Source organism: Pelmatolapia mariae, linkage group LG1 (assembly GCF_036321145.2).
Source record: "Pelmatolapia mariae isolate MD_Pm_ZW linkage group LG1, Pm_UMD_F_2, whole genome shotgun sequence".
Taxonomy (NCBI): domain Eukaryota; kingdom Metazoa; phylum Chordata; class Actinopteri; order Cichliformes; family Cichlidae; genus Pelmatolapia; species Pelmatolapia mariae.
In genome coordinates, this window is record NC_086227.1 from 4,911,222 (window position 1) to 4,930,000 (window position 18,779).

Genomic DNA, 18,779 nt, shown 5'->3' on the forward strand with positions numbered 1-18,779 from the left:
CGAAAACATTATAAAAGGATAGCATAAAAATGGAAAAGTACGACATATCACCAACTACTGCACCTGTAAGAAAAAAGCTTAAAAAACATTCCACACCCAGAACACTAAAACATGAAAATGCACCGACACACAAATCAACAACTTCTTGTGGTGAGTGTGCGTCTGTGTATGTGTCATGAAATTTACTTAATAATGAGGGTGGGAAGCCGCAGATCCACGAGATTGAATTAGCCAATCATCCAGTTTCGACAAGCTGTAATTCTGCAACTATTCACAGGTAACGATCGTAACATGGACTGTTAGAAAGAGGGATTAGTGAGCTTGACATGGTTGTGGGTAGGGCTGGGCAAAATGATTATTTTCCTAATCGATGAATCTAGCGATTATTTTTTCGATGCATCGATGAATCTAACGATTAATTTTTCAATCCAATTCTATTTTGATTTGATTCGATTATTTCCCCATTATTTGACTTGTATGGGGGCGATCGTGGCTCAAGAGTTGGGAGTTCGCCTTGTAATTGGAAGGTTGCTGGTTCGAGCCCTGGCTCCGACAGTCTCGGTCGTTGTGTCCTTGGGCAAGACACTTCACCCATTGCCTACTGGTTGTGGTCAGTGGGCCCGGTGGCGCCAGTGTCCGGCAGCCTCACCTCTGTCAGTGCACCACAGGGCGGCTGTGGCTACAAAGTAGTGTGTGAATGGGTGGATGACTGGATGTGTAAAGCGCTTTGGGGTCCTTAGGGACTAGTAAGGCGCTATACAAATACAGGCCATTTACCATTTGTATAGCAATTTCACATTTACTAATTTATGTATCTCAGTGAAAAACACAAAGTTTTCCATTTGAACACCTTTTAATAAAAAAATTGCAAAATAAAGTTGTAGTAGTAGTACAATCTTATATTAGAGATAGCATTTAACAAGAAATGAAATGTGCAAACATATATAAAATTAAGGAAAAGTTAACAAAACATTTTAAATAAATAGCAGCAATGGTGTCTTTAAACAAACAAAATGTAACATTCACTTTGCTTTCTGCAAAAAAAGTGCTCTTCATTCACAAAACAAAACAAACTTTACATAGCCGTCGTGCTTTTATGATAGGCCATTTCCACCTTACAGAGCCGGCAAACGACTGAATCACGTCCTTTTCTGTTAAAATATCTCCATACTGTAGAACTGCGTGTTCGGGTGGAGTGATTTAAGTCGACTGCGGCTGCCTCACTCATGTTGCCGCTTCTCGCTGCCGCCATGTCTGTTTTGAAAGTGACAACGCATCAATGCACATTTTTTTACGTCGATGTATTTTACGTGTGCGTCGTCCCAGCCCTAGTTGTGGGTCAGTTTTATAACAACAGCAGTGGCTGGTGTAGGACAGCGTATGTCATGAGCCTGTGAACATTGTGTGTATTGTATGTAAAACTTTATATTCAGCCATGTATTTTAAAATTTTAACTGCAAGCTTCTATGTCCATTACTTTAAAAATATGTAGGATTTTGAAATCAGACAATTATTTTTGATACACCTATTTTTGAAAGTGAAAATTCTGAGCTAATTTATTTGCTGTCCCTTTAATAAAAATACTGTAAATAGAAAGCAAAACAGTAATTTCATGTTAAAAAACCAAAACAAAAAAGAGAGCCTGTTTCTGTCATTTCATTTGGCTTTTTAATTCACTGATAACTTCTTCCAGGTGCAGGACACGGTCAATGTTAAACTGTCTGACTATGGGATCTCTCGACAATCCTTCCATGAGGGGGCTTTGGGAGTTGAAGGCACACCGGGCTACCAGGCTCCTGAGATCCGACCAGGCATTGTGTATGATGAGAAGGTATCTGCTTTTTTTTTTTTTTTAACCCACATTAGAAAAGTTTGTAACATTTTTTGGAATGTTGTGTAGTTTTGTTTTTTGTTTTTTTAGACCTTTTTTTTTTTCAATGACGAGAATAAACATATCATCTCTATATAAATGGATATGTTGATATCCTGAATTTCCACATATACGTGTATGACCTGTACACAGCACCTATACGTAGCACTGACCAATCATGTTTGAGCAGGCTTTGCAAGTAGAAAAAATCTAAGTGGAGAGTTAACACGGAAAACATTAGTTGAAATGCTATTTCTAATCCAAGTGGTTATCGTCTGACAACAATATGAGAGGTGAGATTTCAACTTTTCCGAAAATAACCTAGGATTTTCAAATTTAAAGCACTAGGAGGTTGAGGGGTGTCCATTATTTATTGATGTAGTTCCTCTGAAAATCATTTACTTCTGGATTTATTTTGATTTCTTGTTCCAAGTCTTATTTAATATAGCATGCTATTTAATTAGTGAATGAAAGTCGTATTTAGATTATGATGTCGTTACCTTGTGACTGACATTTTGCTCTTCTGTTCTTAGGCTGCACACCCTTGACCTTGATTTTAAAAAAGTCAAACTGGAGACGGCCAAACTAAACTCCAGATTAATTATACATTCTGTATAACTTAATAAAACTTTTGAATTATTTTTTATAAGCATAAATTAACTAGACAGTGCAATTTCTAAATAAATTGTGGAAGGTTTGTTGCTATTGGTGGACTCTGTACCTTGCCCATGGTGCATTTAAAAAGTTGGAGGTAAACCTGTTAAAGTGAGATGGCTCAAAAACACACGAGCAACTATATTAATAGGCCACAAGTGTACTGTACCTGTGATACCAGCTACACTGTACCTAATAGAATTGCTTAAACCTGTGACCTCCAACATACAGGGGTGAGGTAAGAGCACGCTCTCTATTCATATGAAATGACACTTCATCACCCGAAAATGCCAAATATTTCAGGAATGGTAAGAAATGCTTAATTACGGCTGAATTGAAAACATTTGAGCTGGTTGTTATGAGGTAGGAACGGTCTGTCTACGACAGAGAGACTAATTAGCCACCGAAGAAGAGGAAAAATGTTAGAAGTTATTCACATACAGGAGGTAAAATGTGTATTGAATGTGTCACTACTTTTCCAAGTAAATATATTTCTAAAGGTGTTATTGACATGAAATTGTAACCAGATCAGTAACAACATTTAGACAAGTCAGTGACTGGGAGATATAGTCTGGTCAGATCAAAATAAAATTGAACTGTTTGGATACCGTGATACACACCATGTTTGGAGGTCACAAGGCACTGTATATCACCCTAAAAAACATACCAATAGGAGGTGGAAACGTCATGGTGTCGGGCTATTTTTCAGCATACGCCACTGGCTCACTTCATATAACTGAAGGAAGGAAGGATGGCTTGAAAAATGTACTAAGACACTCTTGATAAAAATCTACCAGGATAATGAAGATGAAACAAGAGTGGACTTTTCAGCAAGACAATGATCCCAAACACAGAGCCAACAAAACTCCCATTTGGTTTCAGAGAGAAAATTAGTTTAGATTCATACAGGAGGCATCTTGAAGCTGTCATCACCAATAAAGGCTTTTGTACAAAGTATTAAATACATTTCAGTAAGTCCTGTGTCATTTCTCATTATTAAACATAATTTATGGACATGCATGGTTTGATTTCTTTGCATGTGTGGATTGGATGGGTTGTTATCGACATCTGGTGAGAATTTCATGTCAAGAGCACCTTCAGTACTTTATTTCCTTAGACAATTGGTGATCTGTTCAACATTTATTTTACCAACTAAAAAGAAAGCAGGAATTCCTGCCTTCTATCAGTCCTGCCATTTACAAGTTAAATTATTTATTTATTTTTTACAAAAACCAAAGCACAGAAATCTCAAATCAAAAATGGTGTTATGTAATGATTAGGTTAGTTCTGGTGTATCAAATCTAAGTACTAGACACACTGACACAGGATATTATTGTCAATCTGAAGAGGCTGACTTGATAAATGAGCCCCTGAGGAAGAGGCTCCAATTGCTAGCAAAGAGAGATTACCTAGAATAGCAGGGTGTGTATTCCAACATCTATATGGTTTTCTTACTCAGGCAGGTGTAAGAGAAATCAAGATGCTCAATACAGACTTCACAAAGGCCTTTGATCTGCAAGATGGATTGCCTGCTGAAGCTACTCAGCATCATTATGACTGTGTACCTGGGGTGAACTGTTTCCGATTTCTTTCTTGACACCATGCTCAATAATTAAATTGGAAAGGTGGCTAACACCATTGTCAAGGCAGACATTGAAGATCCAGGTCTACAGAGCTTGTGTTGTAAGTGCCCTCCAGTACAGCAGTGAATCCTGGTTAAAGGTCAGGAACTCAGCATGTGTTCCTGCTCAGCATGTGCTAATATTGAGCATCACACCCTGGAGCCAACAGGAGTATCTAGAACTTACACAATGCTGAAACAGAGTACTGCAATGTAGTGCAAATGGATGATGGCCAGACTCCTAAGGGTCATCTCTATGAGATGAGAACTGCCATGGAGAAAATATCCATAAATGGATCCCAGCTATGGCACAGTAAGAGGACCTGGAAAAATGTAGTCTAATAACAAACAGGTTGGAAACAAACCTCAAGCACTGTGCTGGGACCATAACCACCAATCAGACTGCAGCTCGTTAGGAAAAAAAGACAGATACTCAGTTTTTACAAAGATATAAAAAATAATACGTCGAATGGTCAAATTAGGGAGACCAGAACAAGAAAGTCTGAATAACTTTCTAATAAAAAAATTAAAAAGCTTTACTAGGCCTTACTCATTTACTGATCCCTAGGAATACTTCAGAAACCAGACGAAAATATGTGTAACCCTCCATCTTTGTTCTGCAGCCCATCCTCCAAAGAGTACTAAGTCAGTCAAATATCTTTTCTGTGCTCTGCGGCATTAAATTCAGTTTTTGATTATGTTTATTTACCTCTGGCATGGAGGCTATGTTTTTAGTAGCATTTCGGTGAGTGTCACTGTGTCTGTAAACATGATGGCTCATGTCAACAATCCATCCAAATTTGGCTTATCAAGGTCTTTAACGTAGAAACTATAATTCTTAAAAGTGTGGTGTTTATTGTCAACATATAAAAAGTACTTTATTAAGAATTAAAATATTGTGATATATTCAACCTCTGACCTCTCGTTCAAGGTCAGTAGATTAATCTGAAGGTCAAAGTGTTGCTTTATAGAGCTATTTTATATTGTTAAAACAAAAATCTAAAATTTTAAAAACGTATTAATACTTATCCAATTAATTTCACTTAAGAATGGGATGAATGCTACACATGTACTATATTCACATAAATAAAAAATTATAAAAATTAGTCACTTTGTTGAATTCCAGGATAAATTCTATCATACCACCTTTATTTATAAAGCACTTTAAGATGAAAAAAAATTAAAAATAGAGAATTAGAAGAAATAGAAATTTAAAAAAAAAAACAAGAAATTAAATTATGTCAATTTCTTCTTCCAAGAATAAATTCTTGGAACAATTCAGCAAGCAGAACAACAGACAACGACTCCAGGTCTTCATCAGACCAACGCATGCTGGTCTGCTTGCTGAATTGCTCTAAGAATAAAATTATTACATGATTTTAACCCAAATAGAGCACCTCACCGACACCTTTTTAAAAAAAAAAAAAATATTACTCTTGTGTTTGCCCTACTGATGAGCACCAATTGAATAAGGCTATAAAGCCATGTAGCGCTCCCCCTCCCCCCTTTTCTGATCACAAAAATAATTATGTGATACAAATAACAAAAGAATGCACTTTGCACTTCCTGTTTACAGCACTAAAAATGTTTAAATTACATTCCAAAAGAACAATATTGGCAAAATATATACTTCAGAATATATACAGAATATCTACTTTTTTTTCCTTTTTAAGGAATTGTACTTTATTCTTTTTTTACTTTAGGAAATTTGTAGTGCAATAAAATCAGATAAGTGCATTTATTCACCTTCACATCTGTCTTCACAGCTCTATCTGCTGTGTTCCACTCACCACAGTCCCAGTGTCCTACTGAAAGAATTCAATTCACTTTTATTTATATAGCACTAAATAATTTCTGCATTGTATTATTGTTTGACTTATTTTTTTATTATGCAAATTCATAAATGGGCTGTGGTCATGAGTTATTATCCAAGAAATGAACATTCAGAGGCAGGAATTCACTGGGTACCTTTCATCTAAATGGCACAAATGGCCGTTGGTTTTACTTTCATAACTTCTTTTCACTCCAAATGAAATTTAAAGTTTTCTTTATTAAAGTTTTATTTACAAATTCATCAGGAGGTCTTAATAACCTCCTCAGATGTAACTCTGACACTTGACCTTTATCAACTGACCTTAATGTTCCTTTTTTGGGAACAACTCTTAAAGGTGGACATGTTCTCCTATGGCATGGTGATGTATGAGCTCCTGTCTGGGCGAAGGCCAGCACTGGGACACCACCAGCTTGAGATAGCAAAGAAGCTCTCAAAAGGTATTCGACCAGTGCTGGGTAGTCCACAAGAGGTTCAGTTCTACTGCCTGCACAACCTGATGACTGAATGCTGGGACACTAAACCTGAGAAGGTGAGCTGTTTTTTTGCTGACACAATGAGCAAATTTTTGTTGTGTGATGTAAGGAAAGTGTACTACACTTTATTACTTGTGTCAAAGTAGTGGTGGAGCTAGAGACTTATAACTTCAAATTTGGAAGAAATTCTAAGAATTAGTCTAAAGAGGGGTTACATTCCCCTCTCATTTTACTTCTAAATTCTAAAATAAAATCACATAGTGTCTCTTAGGAACATGTAGAAAACAAGATGTTTTTCCTATACTGCCCAGTTCTCAATGTTATTAAGCCGTTGCGGTTTACTCTTAAGATAAGAACAACTGCTCCAGCTCACCCAGTCCATTTTCACTTTCCCATATTTTCAAAAGTGCAGGAAAGTTAAAAAAAAAAAGAAAAAAGGACTGAACAAGAATAGTCTAAGACTTAAGATTTATAGATCATGGTCATGGCATCATAGTGGCAACTGTAACTCAATATAATAATGCTAAAATATTTCTTAACTGAAAATTAAATATTTCCATGGATATATGGATAGCATAGAATGCAGATGATAAAACAATCAATCCCAATAAATGTTTTGACTATAATGTCAAAATATACATTATAGACCAACTTCATTATGTGAGTGCGAATAGTTTTCTCTATCTATCAGTTAGCCCTGCGACAGACTGGCGACCTGTCCAGGGTGTACCCTGCCTCTTGCCCTAAGACAGCTGGGATAGGCTCCAGCTACCCCCTGTGACCCGGAAAAGGATAAGTGGAGATGGATGGATGGATGAAATAATGAGCACTACAAATGCATATATATCTTCAACATTTATATTTTCAATCACAAATGCCAATGTATGTGTAGTCACAGTCATATTTTAAGGATAAAAAAAACATAAAACAACATTTTAGGATAAAGATTTCGCCAATTTTAATAAAAGTCATTGTTCTATGAATGACTTTAAGCTGAACTGTCTGTCTCTGCATTTGTGCTGCAGAGGCCAGTGGCAATGCATTGTGTGAGGCAGATGAAGGAGCCTAGCTTCGCCTGCCTCAGGTATATATTGCCCTGTGACGTCAACTCTCAGCTCTTCCTGTCCCAGCTCCAAGGATATAGTGCTGTGTTCTGGAATGAAGATAAGGAGGACAGGTTTGTGTGACCATTTCTCTTTGTACTGTGATTTATTTGCCTCTTATACACAATAATGAGCCCCACAATACACCTACCTCCATGTTTTAGTTGTCTTCTGTAGTTCAAGTCTTTTAGTGTTGTTGAGCTGGTTTTGCATTCCTGTTTATTTAGGATTGACTTGATTATTTACTTGATTTGACCACTCCAAAAGTTTTTTCTATTTCTCTGATGGGGTTTATTTGGGTTTCCCCCCCCCCAATGACAGTCTCTTTCACTTACATCAGCATTTCTTTGGACATCATTTTGCAAGTTCCAGTGAACTACCAAATGGAAGTTCAACACTTGGAATCAATTCTGCAGTCTGTCATGAAATAACAGCTGAAAAAGCCTTATCAAACCATGAAATGGATTATTAGTCTATTGTCCAGTTACCTTAGAGCCTCTAAAAATGAAGTTAAATGTTTTACTAAACCCTTAAAAATAAAGCTGAAAATCTGTGTGCCAATTACACATTTCTGGTTTGATTTAAAATTTACTGTTGTTATGTACAAAAAACGTTTTATTGTCCAAAAATGTATGGCGCTAACTATATTTAACACAACATATTTAACACAGCTGACTGAAATAACTCCCAGATGCATGACATAATGGCTCTAGTTGTTTGTGGCAGCAGGACTCCAGGTTGATCTCTGTGTTGTAAAAGCTGCTTCCTTGCTTTTAAACAAATACTGTTAATTGCTGCTGACTCCTATACACTTTTTCCCTCTTTTAACTCCTTTTCTGTGTCAAGACCATGTTACCTCCCCTCCCCCAACTCTTCCAGTGCCATTTAACTCGCATATTCTTTTCTTATTTTTCTTTGACCACTCACACTAACTGGTTAACCAGCTCCTGAGGAAAGAGTGTACCTGGTTGCAAACTGCCAATAAACTGCAGATCCCCTAATGCTTTAGCATACCAAGACAATTTTGTCCTCCCAACTTTATGGAACAGTTTGAGGATGGCCCCTTCCTGTTCCAACATGATCGCAAAGTAGTACACCAAAGTAAGGTTCATATTAGACATGGATGACCGAATTTGGTGTGGAAGAACTTGACTGGCCTGCACAGAGTCCTGATCGCAACCCGACAGAACACCTTTGGAATGAATTAGAGCAGAGTCTGCAAGCCAAGCCTTCTTATCCAGCATCAGTGTCACAAATGGACTTGTGGATGAATGGTCAAACATTCCCATAAACACACTCCTAAACCTTTTGGAAAGCCTTGCCAGAAGAGCTGACGCTGTTATCGCAGCACATGGTTGGGGGACATCATATTAAACCCTATAGATGGTTCATATGCATGCGAAGGCAGACGAGCAAATACTTTTGGCAGCATAGTGTATGTGCAAGTGGTCAGAAAAACACTTACCAGGGAACAGTGCAAACATACCAGCAGCACTGGTAGTGTCCACAATTGCACCTTATATAGGCAACTTTTTGTATAAGATATATTAATGCTAAAATTGTGAAATTGCTTATTGGTGTGTAATTAAAAATATATACAATATAATAAAAATACTATAATATAGCGTATATAAACTGTAATAAACTAAAACTATATTTATAAAACATTAATAAACAATAGTAAAAAAAAATAGAATGTAAGAACATTTTTGTAATACTTCATGCCAATTTCTCAAGTTATCCATCACACATGTACTAATTAACTAACCCTGTGACATCGTCTTCCAAAAAATTGCCTCTACTCATTACTGTATAAAAACATTACTGTACAAAATATTGCTTATTTTGTTTTAACTTCCAACTCAGTGGTTCTAAATGTTTTCAGCAAAGAACTGTGTATTGTGCAGGAACTACAGTGTGGTGAATGTTAACAAGGGTCAGGTGGAGGTGAAGAGGATGGCCTGTCCAGGTAGCAGGATTAGCTGTCAGATGAAGATGGGGAACACTCTATGGATGGCGACTGAGGTACACATCCTGAAATCACATTCAGCTTGATACAGCTTCTTTTTAAATGCAGATTCAAAGAAAGGAAAAAGAACATTTAGTGACTCATTTATTTACTGATAATTTTTTTGTCTATGAACAGCAATCAAACAATCATGCAATCTTATTTTTTTTACCATCTTCACTGGGAAGCTTACTTTTACATCTAGGTATCTTCAGAATTTACCTGCTTTTGACATTTTTTTTAATGTGAAAAGAGGATTTCGTGAAAAACCCTTTTAGGGACATGAGGACATAAGGACAGTGAGACTGCTACAGTCTTTTAATGAGTGTCAAACCAGTGTTGGAGGGAAAGTATTAGTTTCCCAGGATAGGAAAACAATATCAAATCATACATTGGCTACCCTCCACTGTTGCCACAGCTTGGGGACAACATAGTTGTCTCTAAATCCAAAACTAGAAAAAACTCATTCTTTAATTTAATGTTTCTGTGACAGGAACAGGAGGTGTTCATCTACAGTCTGAAGGACATGTGTCCACTCAGTCAACCCCAGAAGCAGTTCTCCTGTCCCGCCATCATCACTTGTTTGTTTCCTGTTTCAGCAAGAGAGCAGGTCAGGTCATATATCAGCATATGTTTAAGCAAACATGTTTTACTCAAACCTGTGTTATTGTGTTACTCAGTACTGTGGGTTTGTAATAATGTTGCCCAGTATCAGTAGATTTTATGAGCTAGAAATCCTTTGAGGAACATCAGTAAACTGTCTTGTGTCAACTGGAATAAATGCTTGAAATAAAGTGTAGTGCACATACGTGTGCGCTGTTTGTTAAAATTAGTTCAACTAATAGCATATAGTTAAAACAGGAAAAAAGATGTGATTTGAAGTCATAAATCTGATTTTACATACGGGCTTCAGTCTGAAACCTAACATCTTAAAATGAATGTTGCTGATATGTCAGCAGGTTGTATCTATAGCATTTGTGTCACATGCACTTGACAGCAAAGGAAACAAGTGTTACACATATTTGGCTTTACATGGTGTCAACACACAAAGGATCGAGTTAGGATCACAGTTAGCAGCGTAGCAACTCAAGTTTTATCTGCCTCTTTACACCAGGCCTTAAAATACAGTGTTTCGCATAGGTAGGCTGCATTTTGAAAGATCATTAGTAGAAGACAAAATGAGACTTGAAGCCTAAGCAACCGTGAGCTTGTAATACAAGAGCTTTACGTACTGACCTATTGTTACCTCAAATGCGTTTGAGAAGGATGGCTTAATAACGGTAGAAATGGTTTTTTTTTTAAACAATATTTTTATTGTTTTTGCAACAGCATACAAAGATTTGTTTTCAGAGTAATATGCGAAAAGCCTTTTACTATGTGGTGTTACATTTTTTTGTTTGTCTGTAATTTAGTTACCATTCAGTTGTCATTGCTCAGTCATTAAAAAATAGTACATTGAATCATTGAGTTTTATTTGTATAGTGCCACATGACAACAACTGTAACCTCAAGGTCCTTTATATTGTAGGGTAAAGATCCTAAAATATCAGTGAAAAAACCACAACAATCAGATGACCCACTGTAAACAAGGACTTAGTGACACTGGGAAGGAAAAGCCCCTTTTTAACAGGAAGAAACCTCTGGCAGAAACTGACTCAGGGAGAGGCAGTCTGATGAGACTATGGGGTAAATGTCATGGGGATGAGGGGAAAGAGAAGAGAACAGAGGTAGACAAGACAAAAGTGTTTAGAATCCATTTCTAGGAACGCCCCCAACAGTCTATGGCTATTGCAACATAACTAACAGATAGGGCTGGATCAGGTGACCCTGAACAAACTATATGCTTTATCAAAAAGGAATGTTTCAAGCCTGGTCTTAAAAGTAGATAGGGTGTCTGTCTCCCACAGAAGGAGGGGGCTGTAGGATAAAGGCTCTGCCTACCATTCAACTTTTAGAAACTCTAGGAACCATAAGTAAGCTATCCGTTTGAGAGTGAAGAGGTCTATCAGAACAATGTGGTACTATTAGATCTTTAAGATATGATGGGACCTGATTATTCAAGACACTGTATGTAAGGAGAAAGATATTAAATTCAGTTCTGGATTTAACACGTGGCCAGTAAAGAGTGAAAAGCCAGTGAATAAGGAAGATACATAGTAATCCCTATCAGTGCTATTGCTCCAGCATTCATGGTCAACTCAAGGCTTTTTAAGGAACATGACAACAATAAATCACAGTAGTCCAGCCTCGAAGTAGTAAATGGACGAACTTACTGTGCAGTAAAATCTTGTGGTCAGCGGTATTGAATGCTGCACTTACATTCTAACAGGTCAAGCATAGAAATTAGTCTACTGGGAGAGGCCATAAAAAGGTCATTAGTAACATTTGCTAGTGCTGTACTGCGATGAACTCAGAAAGGCAACAGAAATTCTTCAAATAAACAATTTCTCTGCAGAAGTTCAGTTAGATGTTTTAAAATGACTTTTGAGTCATTTTTGAAATCAAAGCAAAGTTGGGTATTGATCAATACAGAACATTTCCTGCACGACCACCTCCAATCTGCATACTTTTATATAGTTTTCATATTTTAATTAGCCAACACATTTTTTCTAACTAATGATCCCAATTTACACACAAATTACAGATCCTGATTAATTTTGATGGTGAGAAAGACCAGTGAAAATTTCAGGCTTTAATAGTCTTTGAGATATTCATGTATAAACATGATGCCTCAGATTTCAATGTGCAAAATAAAGGACTGAAAGTGGATAATGTAACATTTTTACAAAATATATATCTTGAAAACTTTTTGATATAATGTACATCGCTCGCTGTATGTTCAAATTTTCTACCATAAATTTGTTTATGCAAATCTGAGACAATCCAGCAGATTGAATATCCCTAAAAGTAATGGTTAAATAACCAGCATCTTAAAAGCTCTTTAAAGATAGATATTAAGATTGAAGGACTAGTTAATGATAGGACTTCTTTAAGCATTAGAGTAGGAATGGGGTCTAGTAGAGACATTTATGGTGTAGAGGAAGTAATTACTGAATTCAGAAAGACTGATAGGAGAGAGAGTCTAAATACATCTCAGCAATTCTCTTTCAAACCTCACTTGGTATCTCACTAAGGGATGCACCCTCTGGTGTGACTAGTAAAGCTCCACTACCACCACCTCTGTTCAAGACAGACAAATCACTGCAAGGACACATTTTCAGTTTCTTCATCGTGAAGATCATTCGTGAACACTAATGATGCCGTAATGTAATCCATGAACGCGGGTTTTTCTGGTTTCAGGAATAACTATTGCACTTAATGTTCATAATAATTATAATAATATATAGAAGAGTTGACTGAGTAACCACATTAATTTGACTGAGGTCTATGTGGTCACCCTGCTTTCAGCCTACCATGCTGAGCTGTTTGAGGACGTGAGCCAACTGCTGGATACGGAAACTCCCAGTCTTACGGTTTGGGAGGAGATAATGTTGTTACAGAGCTTATTCTTCAGGTCTCTAGGGGGGCAGTACAGGGCTGTGACCATCCAGTTTCAGTGGCTATGGGTGTCATTTAGACTGGCACTCACCCTGAAGGTTTTCACCAAGTATATCGAAGCAATGGAAACCTCTTGCGAGTGGCGAGGCTCAGAATGTTTGCATGTTTTGCATATTTAAACAAACCACTATGCGCTGCAACAGGAGCAAAGAGCCCAGACCATAATTATTCTATCACCTTTTTCACACATGCAAATGTCCAATCCAGTCAGATCACACCAAAGCGGTCATTAGTCTGGCAGCTCTTATGTGAGAATAGCACATGGAATAGTCTGGTATATTCCCAATGTTCAAGTAGATGTGATATGTAGATGTGCTTCCTAATGCACAGTCAACAACAAACAAAAACAAAACATTGTATTTTCAGTTGTGAAAACGCATCTGAAACCATAGTTCAGTTTCAAAAAGGGCTGATTATTGCTAGACCTTTTGAATCAAGAAATCACCTGAATAGAACCTCTCTGACAAAGTGAAGTAGTTGAAAGGGTCTTGAAAGGGTTACAAAGCTTTTTCTAAGACTTTGGAACTCCAATAAACCATAGCCCCATTATCCAGATCCATCATTCAAAGAAGAAAAATATTTCTTCACTCTCTGTGTGTATACACTACTTTGCATTTAATCATTAGTTAGCATCAATCTCTGCCTCTCTTTGGCAATGTGTCTCTTGTTCGGTCTCCCTTCCCTCACCCTTATCCACTCATGACAGATGGTTGCTCCTTCCTGAGTATGGTTCTGCCAGAGGTTTTTTTTCCCTGTTAGAAGGGAGTTTTTTTTCTTCCTGTTGTCACCAAGGGTTGCCTCATAGGAGGTCATCAATTGTTGGGGTTTCGTGTCTATTATTGTATAGTCTTTACCATCCTATATAAAGTACCTTGAGGTGACAGTTGTTGTGATTTGGTTCTATATAAAAAAATTATTGAATAGTCTGTGGACTGATGAGACAAAAAAACCCTTTTGGAAGGATTTCATCCCATTACACATGGTGTGAAACTAATACACTATTTTATAAATGATGAAGCTTTACTGCTTCAGGACCTGGATGGCTTGCTGTCATTGATGGACACATGAATTCTGCTCGCTACCATAAAATCCTCAAGTGTAACGTCAAGCCATGTGTTTGTGCTCTGAAGGTAAAGCACTTTTGGGTTATGCACCAGGACAAAGATATGAAACAAGCAAGTCCCAAACATTAACATAAGCAAAGCCCCCCTGTAATTGCTCAAAAAAAGGCACCACTAGTCAGTTACTGGTTCTCTGAACCACTGTTTGGAACTTAAGTAGAAACAACAATTGAGATTCCTTCCCCAATCTGAAGATGCAGAAAAGCAATACTTAATTAAAAAAAACAAACCCAGAACACCTCCAACATACAGATACCGAACTAGAGGGATACAAGTATGCCCTGCCCTGTCCACAATGCCTCTCACTGAAGGTAACTCTAGATTGGACTCCAGTCCCTCTCCATAAGACTGGTTTCAAAATCCAAACTGTGGCTTGACATGAGCCTGACTATAGAGAGGTAACATTCCGAGATTGGACCATCCTGGTCTCTACATCACCCAATCCATAAGCCACCAACCCCTATAGCACCTAATGCAGGTGGTAGACCAACAAGTGAGCAGGCTTATGTTCTTCTTGTGCTGTGCTGAGCCGGCTCCATGGTCTAAGGTGGAGTTGTCAGGCATTCTCCCTTACATCCTGGAGGGTTTGGAACCCTATAGCATGGCTCTGGAGAACATCCCATTAACCCCATTATGAATAGGATAATAATGTCACATACTCTTAGTTTTGAAGTGGCCTAGTCAAAGTCCAAATTTAAATCAAATTGAAATGACTTTAAACAGGTCAGTCATGTTCGAGAACCCTCCAGTGTCGCTGAATTAAACAATCCCTCAAAGAGGACTGGTATTGAAACTTGTATATTGCTGTGGAGGAATTCTGACCCAGTTATCGCCAATGCTTGATAGCAGTTCTTGCTGCTAAGAGGGACACAGCAAGTTATTAGGGCCGATTACTTTTTCACATACATATTAACTTGTATTCTTTGTTGAAATGGCCCCACATAGCTTTTTCTTCTTTGTCAAATATAACAACTTGTTTGAGAATCTGAAACATCTTTGACATACGAAAAAAACAAACCAAGATATCACAATGTAAGAAATATTGCGCAGTAACTGGTGTAAAACAAGTGAATGACTGTAAAAGTCAGGCACTGAATAATACTTTTTTAACGATGTTTGATTTTACATGATTATCCCCACCCCCCAATAGTGGCTTTGCATGTTTTTAGAACTGATCTTGCCTTATCTTTTATTTTTTCAGATTTTAACATAATACAAAAATACAGTTACATATTTTTTTAAACCTGGTGCTTTTCTGGCACAACCCTCTTAAGGATTTGTCTCTTATCCTGTTTTAAACAACTGACCTTTCATACATTAAATCACATGTGTGAACCACTACACTATATAACCACCTTGCTTTTCGCCCAACAACAAACCTCTCCACCATGGTAAGGTGGACGGGTTTGTAAGTGAGGTAAGGTGGTTTACAAAGAGAGAGTGAAGAGTGAAACGAGTATTTAAATGTAAATGTAAAAAGATTTTTTTCTCCTCCTATTAAGAGCCTGGACAAAGTGTTTGCAGGGATGTCAGACGGTCTGTTGGCGGTGTACAACGTAGTGGAGGACCTTCCACTAGAAGGAGAGACATACATCTGCTCCCACACCCTAAATAAGACAGTGTTTGGTCTAAAGGATTCAGATCCCAGGCAGAGACCTTATCCCATCAGGACCATGGCTCTTGTTGGCAGTGGATCCCAGGTGAACAGACAGTACTAACCATGACAATGAAGTTATGTTTGAGTCATATAATGGCTACACATGAACTCATCAGCCAAACCATGTCTATACATGTATGTTTATCAGTTATGGTTCTCCAATGGCCCGGGCCTGCTAGTTATAGACTGTCTGAGTCTTCAGGCAGTTTATAGGCTGGAGACCTATAGCCCACCATCTTCCGTCATATCTTTGGAAACCAGCTTTAGTCTATGGGGAGAGGAAGCAGTCTGGACTTTGGATGACTACACGAACACCCTCTTGCTCTACCATGCTGCCTCCTACGAGCTCTGTGCCAAGTACTGGTAAGTGAGGTTTTGGTATCAAGGCCTGCCAAAGGTGCTTTCCATTGTAGGGTGTACTTTTGTAGAACTGTGTCTACAAACATGCGTCTGTGACAGATAATCTTGCAGTGTAGAGAACTTGTACAATTATACTCTTACTATTCTTATGCAACTCTGGTCAAGACTGTTCTTAGCTGTTGTTTTTATATTCAAACAACAGCTAATAATTTTATTTGTATTATGTTTGTATAGTCAGTTTTTGTGTGACTGACTGTACATACAATATACCTATAGTCATGCAAGTATCTGTCCCACTGTGGAATGGGAACAAAGCTCAGTTGGACAATCTCCTCAAACTCATAGGTTTGGTCAGTGTCCAATTAACCAGAACTGTGGAATTTCTAGCTATCAGTGGAGGCTTGCTTCAGATTAAAATATCAATATGGATATTTTATGCTTTATACATGTAGCATTTTGAAAAACTATCTTCACAGTATAGCTTATGTATCAGAGTGGATTCCCAAACAGCATCCTGCTTAATTTGATTGATCTGTTTTGCATCTTAATCTCCCAAGACAGATTTCTCTGATTTCATTGGTATTGGTTCAGTATTAATTCGTTAGATAGCTATCCTTTGGTGGTGGAGATTCTTCTTGATTTTCCAGAAATGATCTTTATCCTGGTCTGTGTGATATTTGATGGTGTTGTGGTCAGTGTTGTTATGTCATCCATAAAGCCCTGATTAGTGTTAACTGGACACTCCAGACCTGAGCTGCTTGTCGCCACCCATTTTGAACCTCTGATGATCGCCTCCGTTGCCATGATGAAAGGAAATTCGTGATACTATTTTCAAGGTTCTATCACGTGGTAGTGAAATCAGTATCTCCCAGTGAAAAGTGGATTAGCCTAAGGACTCTGTTATATGCTGGTGGTGCTGGCATTCAGAATCATTGTCATTGTAGTAATGAAACATTGAGCATATGATTATCAACAGTTCTACCTCCAGCAACCTATAGCATGGCGTACACGCCCTTGGCATTTTATCAGAATGGTGTGCATGCCTTTTAGACTGTGGGAAGGTGTTGGGGGGCTGGTGACATGAAACACCAGGGCATGAATTGGCCAGGTGTTTCATCAGTAACTTTCACATTTTGGTCTATATATATTTAATCCTTCCATGTTGACAAGGCAGTTGCAGCTCTAGTTTAGTCTCATCTGTGCAAAGTACATTGTTTGAGTATGTATTCCTGTGCAGGGTTCTAGTGATTGGCTTCTTTCAGACTATAATTCCCAGCTTGGTTAAGTCATTCGCTAGTGTCTTCGCAGTTCTTCTTGGGTCTTTAGACACATCTCTCACTAGTTTTCTTTCCAGAGTCTTTGAAATCTTTTGCTTTCTATCAGCCAGGCTTGTTCTGTACAGTTTAAATATCTCTGTGTAGACGTTGTATTTCTCACTCTTGCTCTTGATACCAAGAAATGTTATGATATCGTATGTGTGTGTGTGTGTGTGTGTGTGTGTGATGATATCCTTTTTCTGAAATGTAAATGGGTGTATTTTGTTTTTGGCATGTTGCTTTCTTAAGTCACAACTCAAACCCTCCTTGAGTGGCTGTCTTTTAAAATCATGTCATGCTTTCAGCTGCGGGGATAGCAGTCCTCTACGGAGTGTCTTCACTGTGCAGCGTCCCACAGGGCTAACACCAGTGGCAATGACTGATCTCAAATCCACACACCAAAAAGAGAAGCCAGAGTGGTCTAATGAAAAAGTAACATTGATCTTCAATGAGCAGGCAGGTACTCAGATGATCCAACACCAGGATTCACTCACAGACTACTGTTCTATATCATCTGCTTGCTCCTTGGAGCCAGTAGAGTTAGACTCTTCAAGCAGCATAGACCACAGCTCATTTGGCAGCTGCAGTGGTGTCTTACAGCCTGCAGACCTGGAGGAGATAGGGAGGAACCACAAACGCCAGTCATCCTCCAAATGTTATGGTCTGGAATCTGCAGAAACTATTAACCCTACCGCACCTCATCTTCAAGCTTTCACAGTGCTGCAAGTGAATGGATCTCTATGGATCCCCAGGTAAGAAAAAAATGCATACAAATAGAGCAAAAAAACAAAACAAAAACAGACTCGGAGATGCATGTGAATATAAAAATAATTAATTTTTGATTGGGTAAATAAATTAAACTGAAATTGAACATTTTAAAACCTATTTACATAATTTCAACAACTATGAAATTTCATGCAACTATATGCTAGTTGTTATACATTGAATACATTGTACATGCAGTGTATATGAAAGAAATGCAAACGACACACTGAAAAAAATAAATTACTGTAAATACATAAATTAGTGTAAAGTATAAAACATTGTTGTATAGAAGTGGCACAAAAAATTCAATTTTTGTCAAAGAGAAAATCATCCAACTTCTGAAATTACTTAAATACATCAAGAAAAGATCGAGCTTAACTCAGGAGGGAATATTGAATGACAATGTTAACTGCTCCCCGAAAGGGGAAGCTAGATTATGT

General features: G+C 37.8%; 1 protein-coding gene across 1 annotated transcript in view; it reads left to right on the top strand.

The window, feature by feature from the left end:
• The window catches only part of lrrk1 (leucine-rich repeat kinase 1), a 78,018-nt gene that overhangs the window by 54,232 nt on the left and 5,007 nt on the right, over positions 1-18,779 (top strand). The window contains exons 29-36 of the mRNA XM_063470517.1: positions 1,694-1,831; positions 6,314-6,508; positions 7,478-7,629; positions 9,463-9,580; positions 10,057-10,173; positions 15,744-15,941; positions 16,047-16,261; positions 17,880-18,326. Coding sequence (XP_063326587.1) covers positions 1,694-1,831; positions 6,314-6,508; positions 7,478-7,629; positions 9,463-9,580; positions 10,057-10,173; positions 15,744-15,941; positions 16,047-16,261; positions 17,880-18,326 — 1,580 coding nt within the window. The remainder of the gene's footprint in view (positions 1-1,693; positions 1,832-6,313; positions 6,509-7,477; positions 7,630-9,462; positions 9,581-10,056; positions 10,174-15,743; positions 15,942-16,046; positions 16,262-17,879; positions 18,327-18,779) is intronic.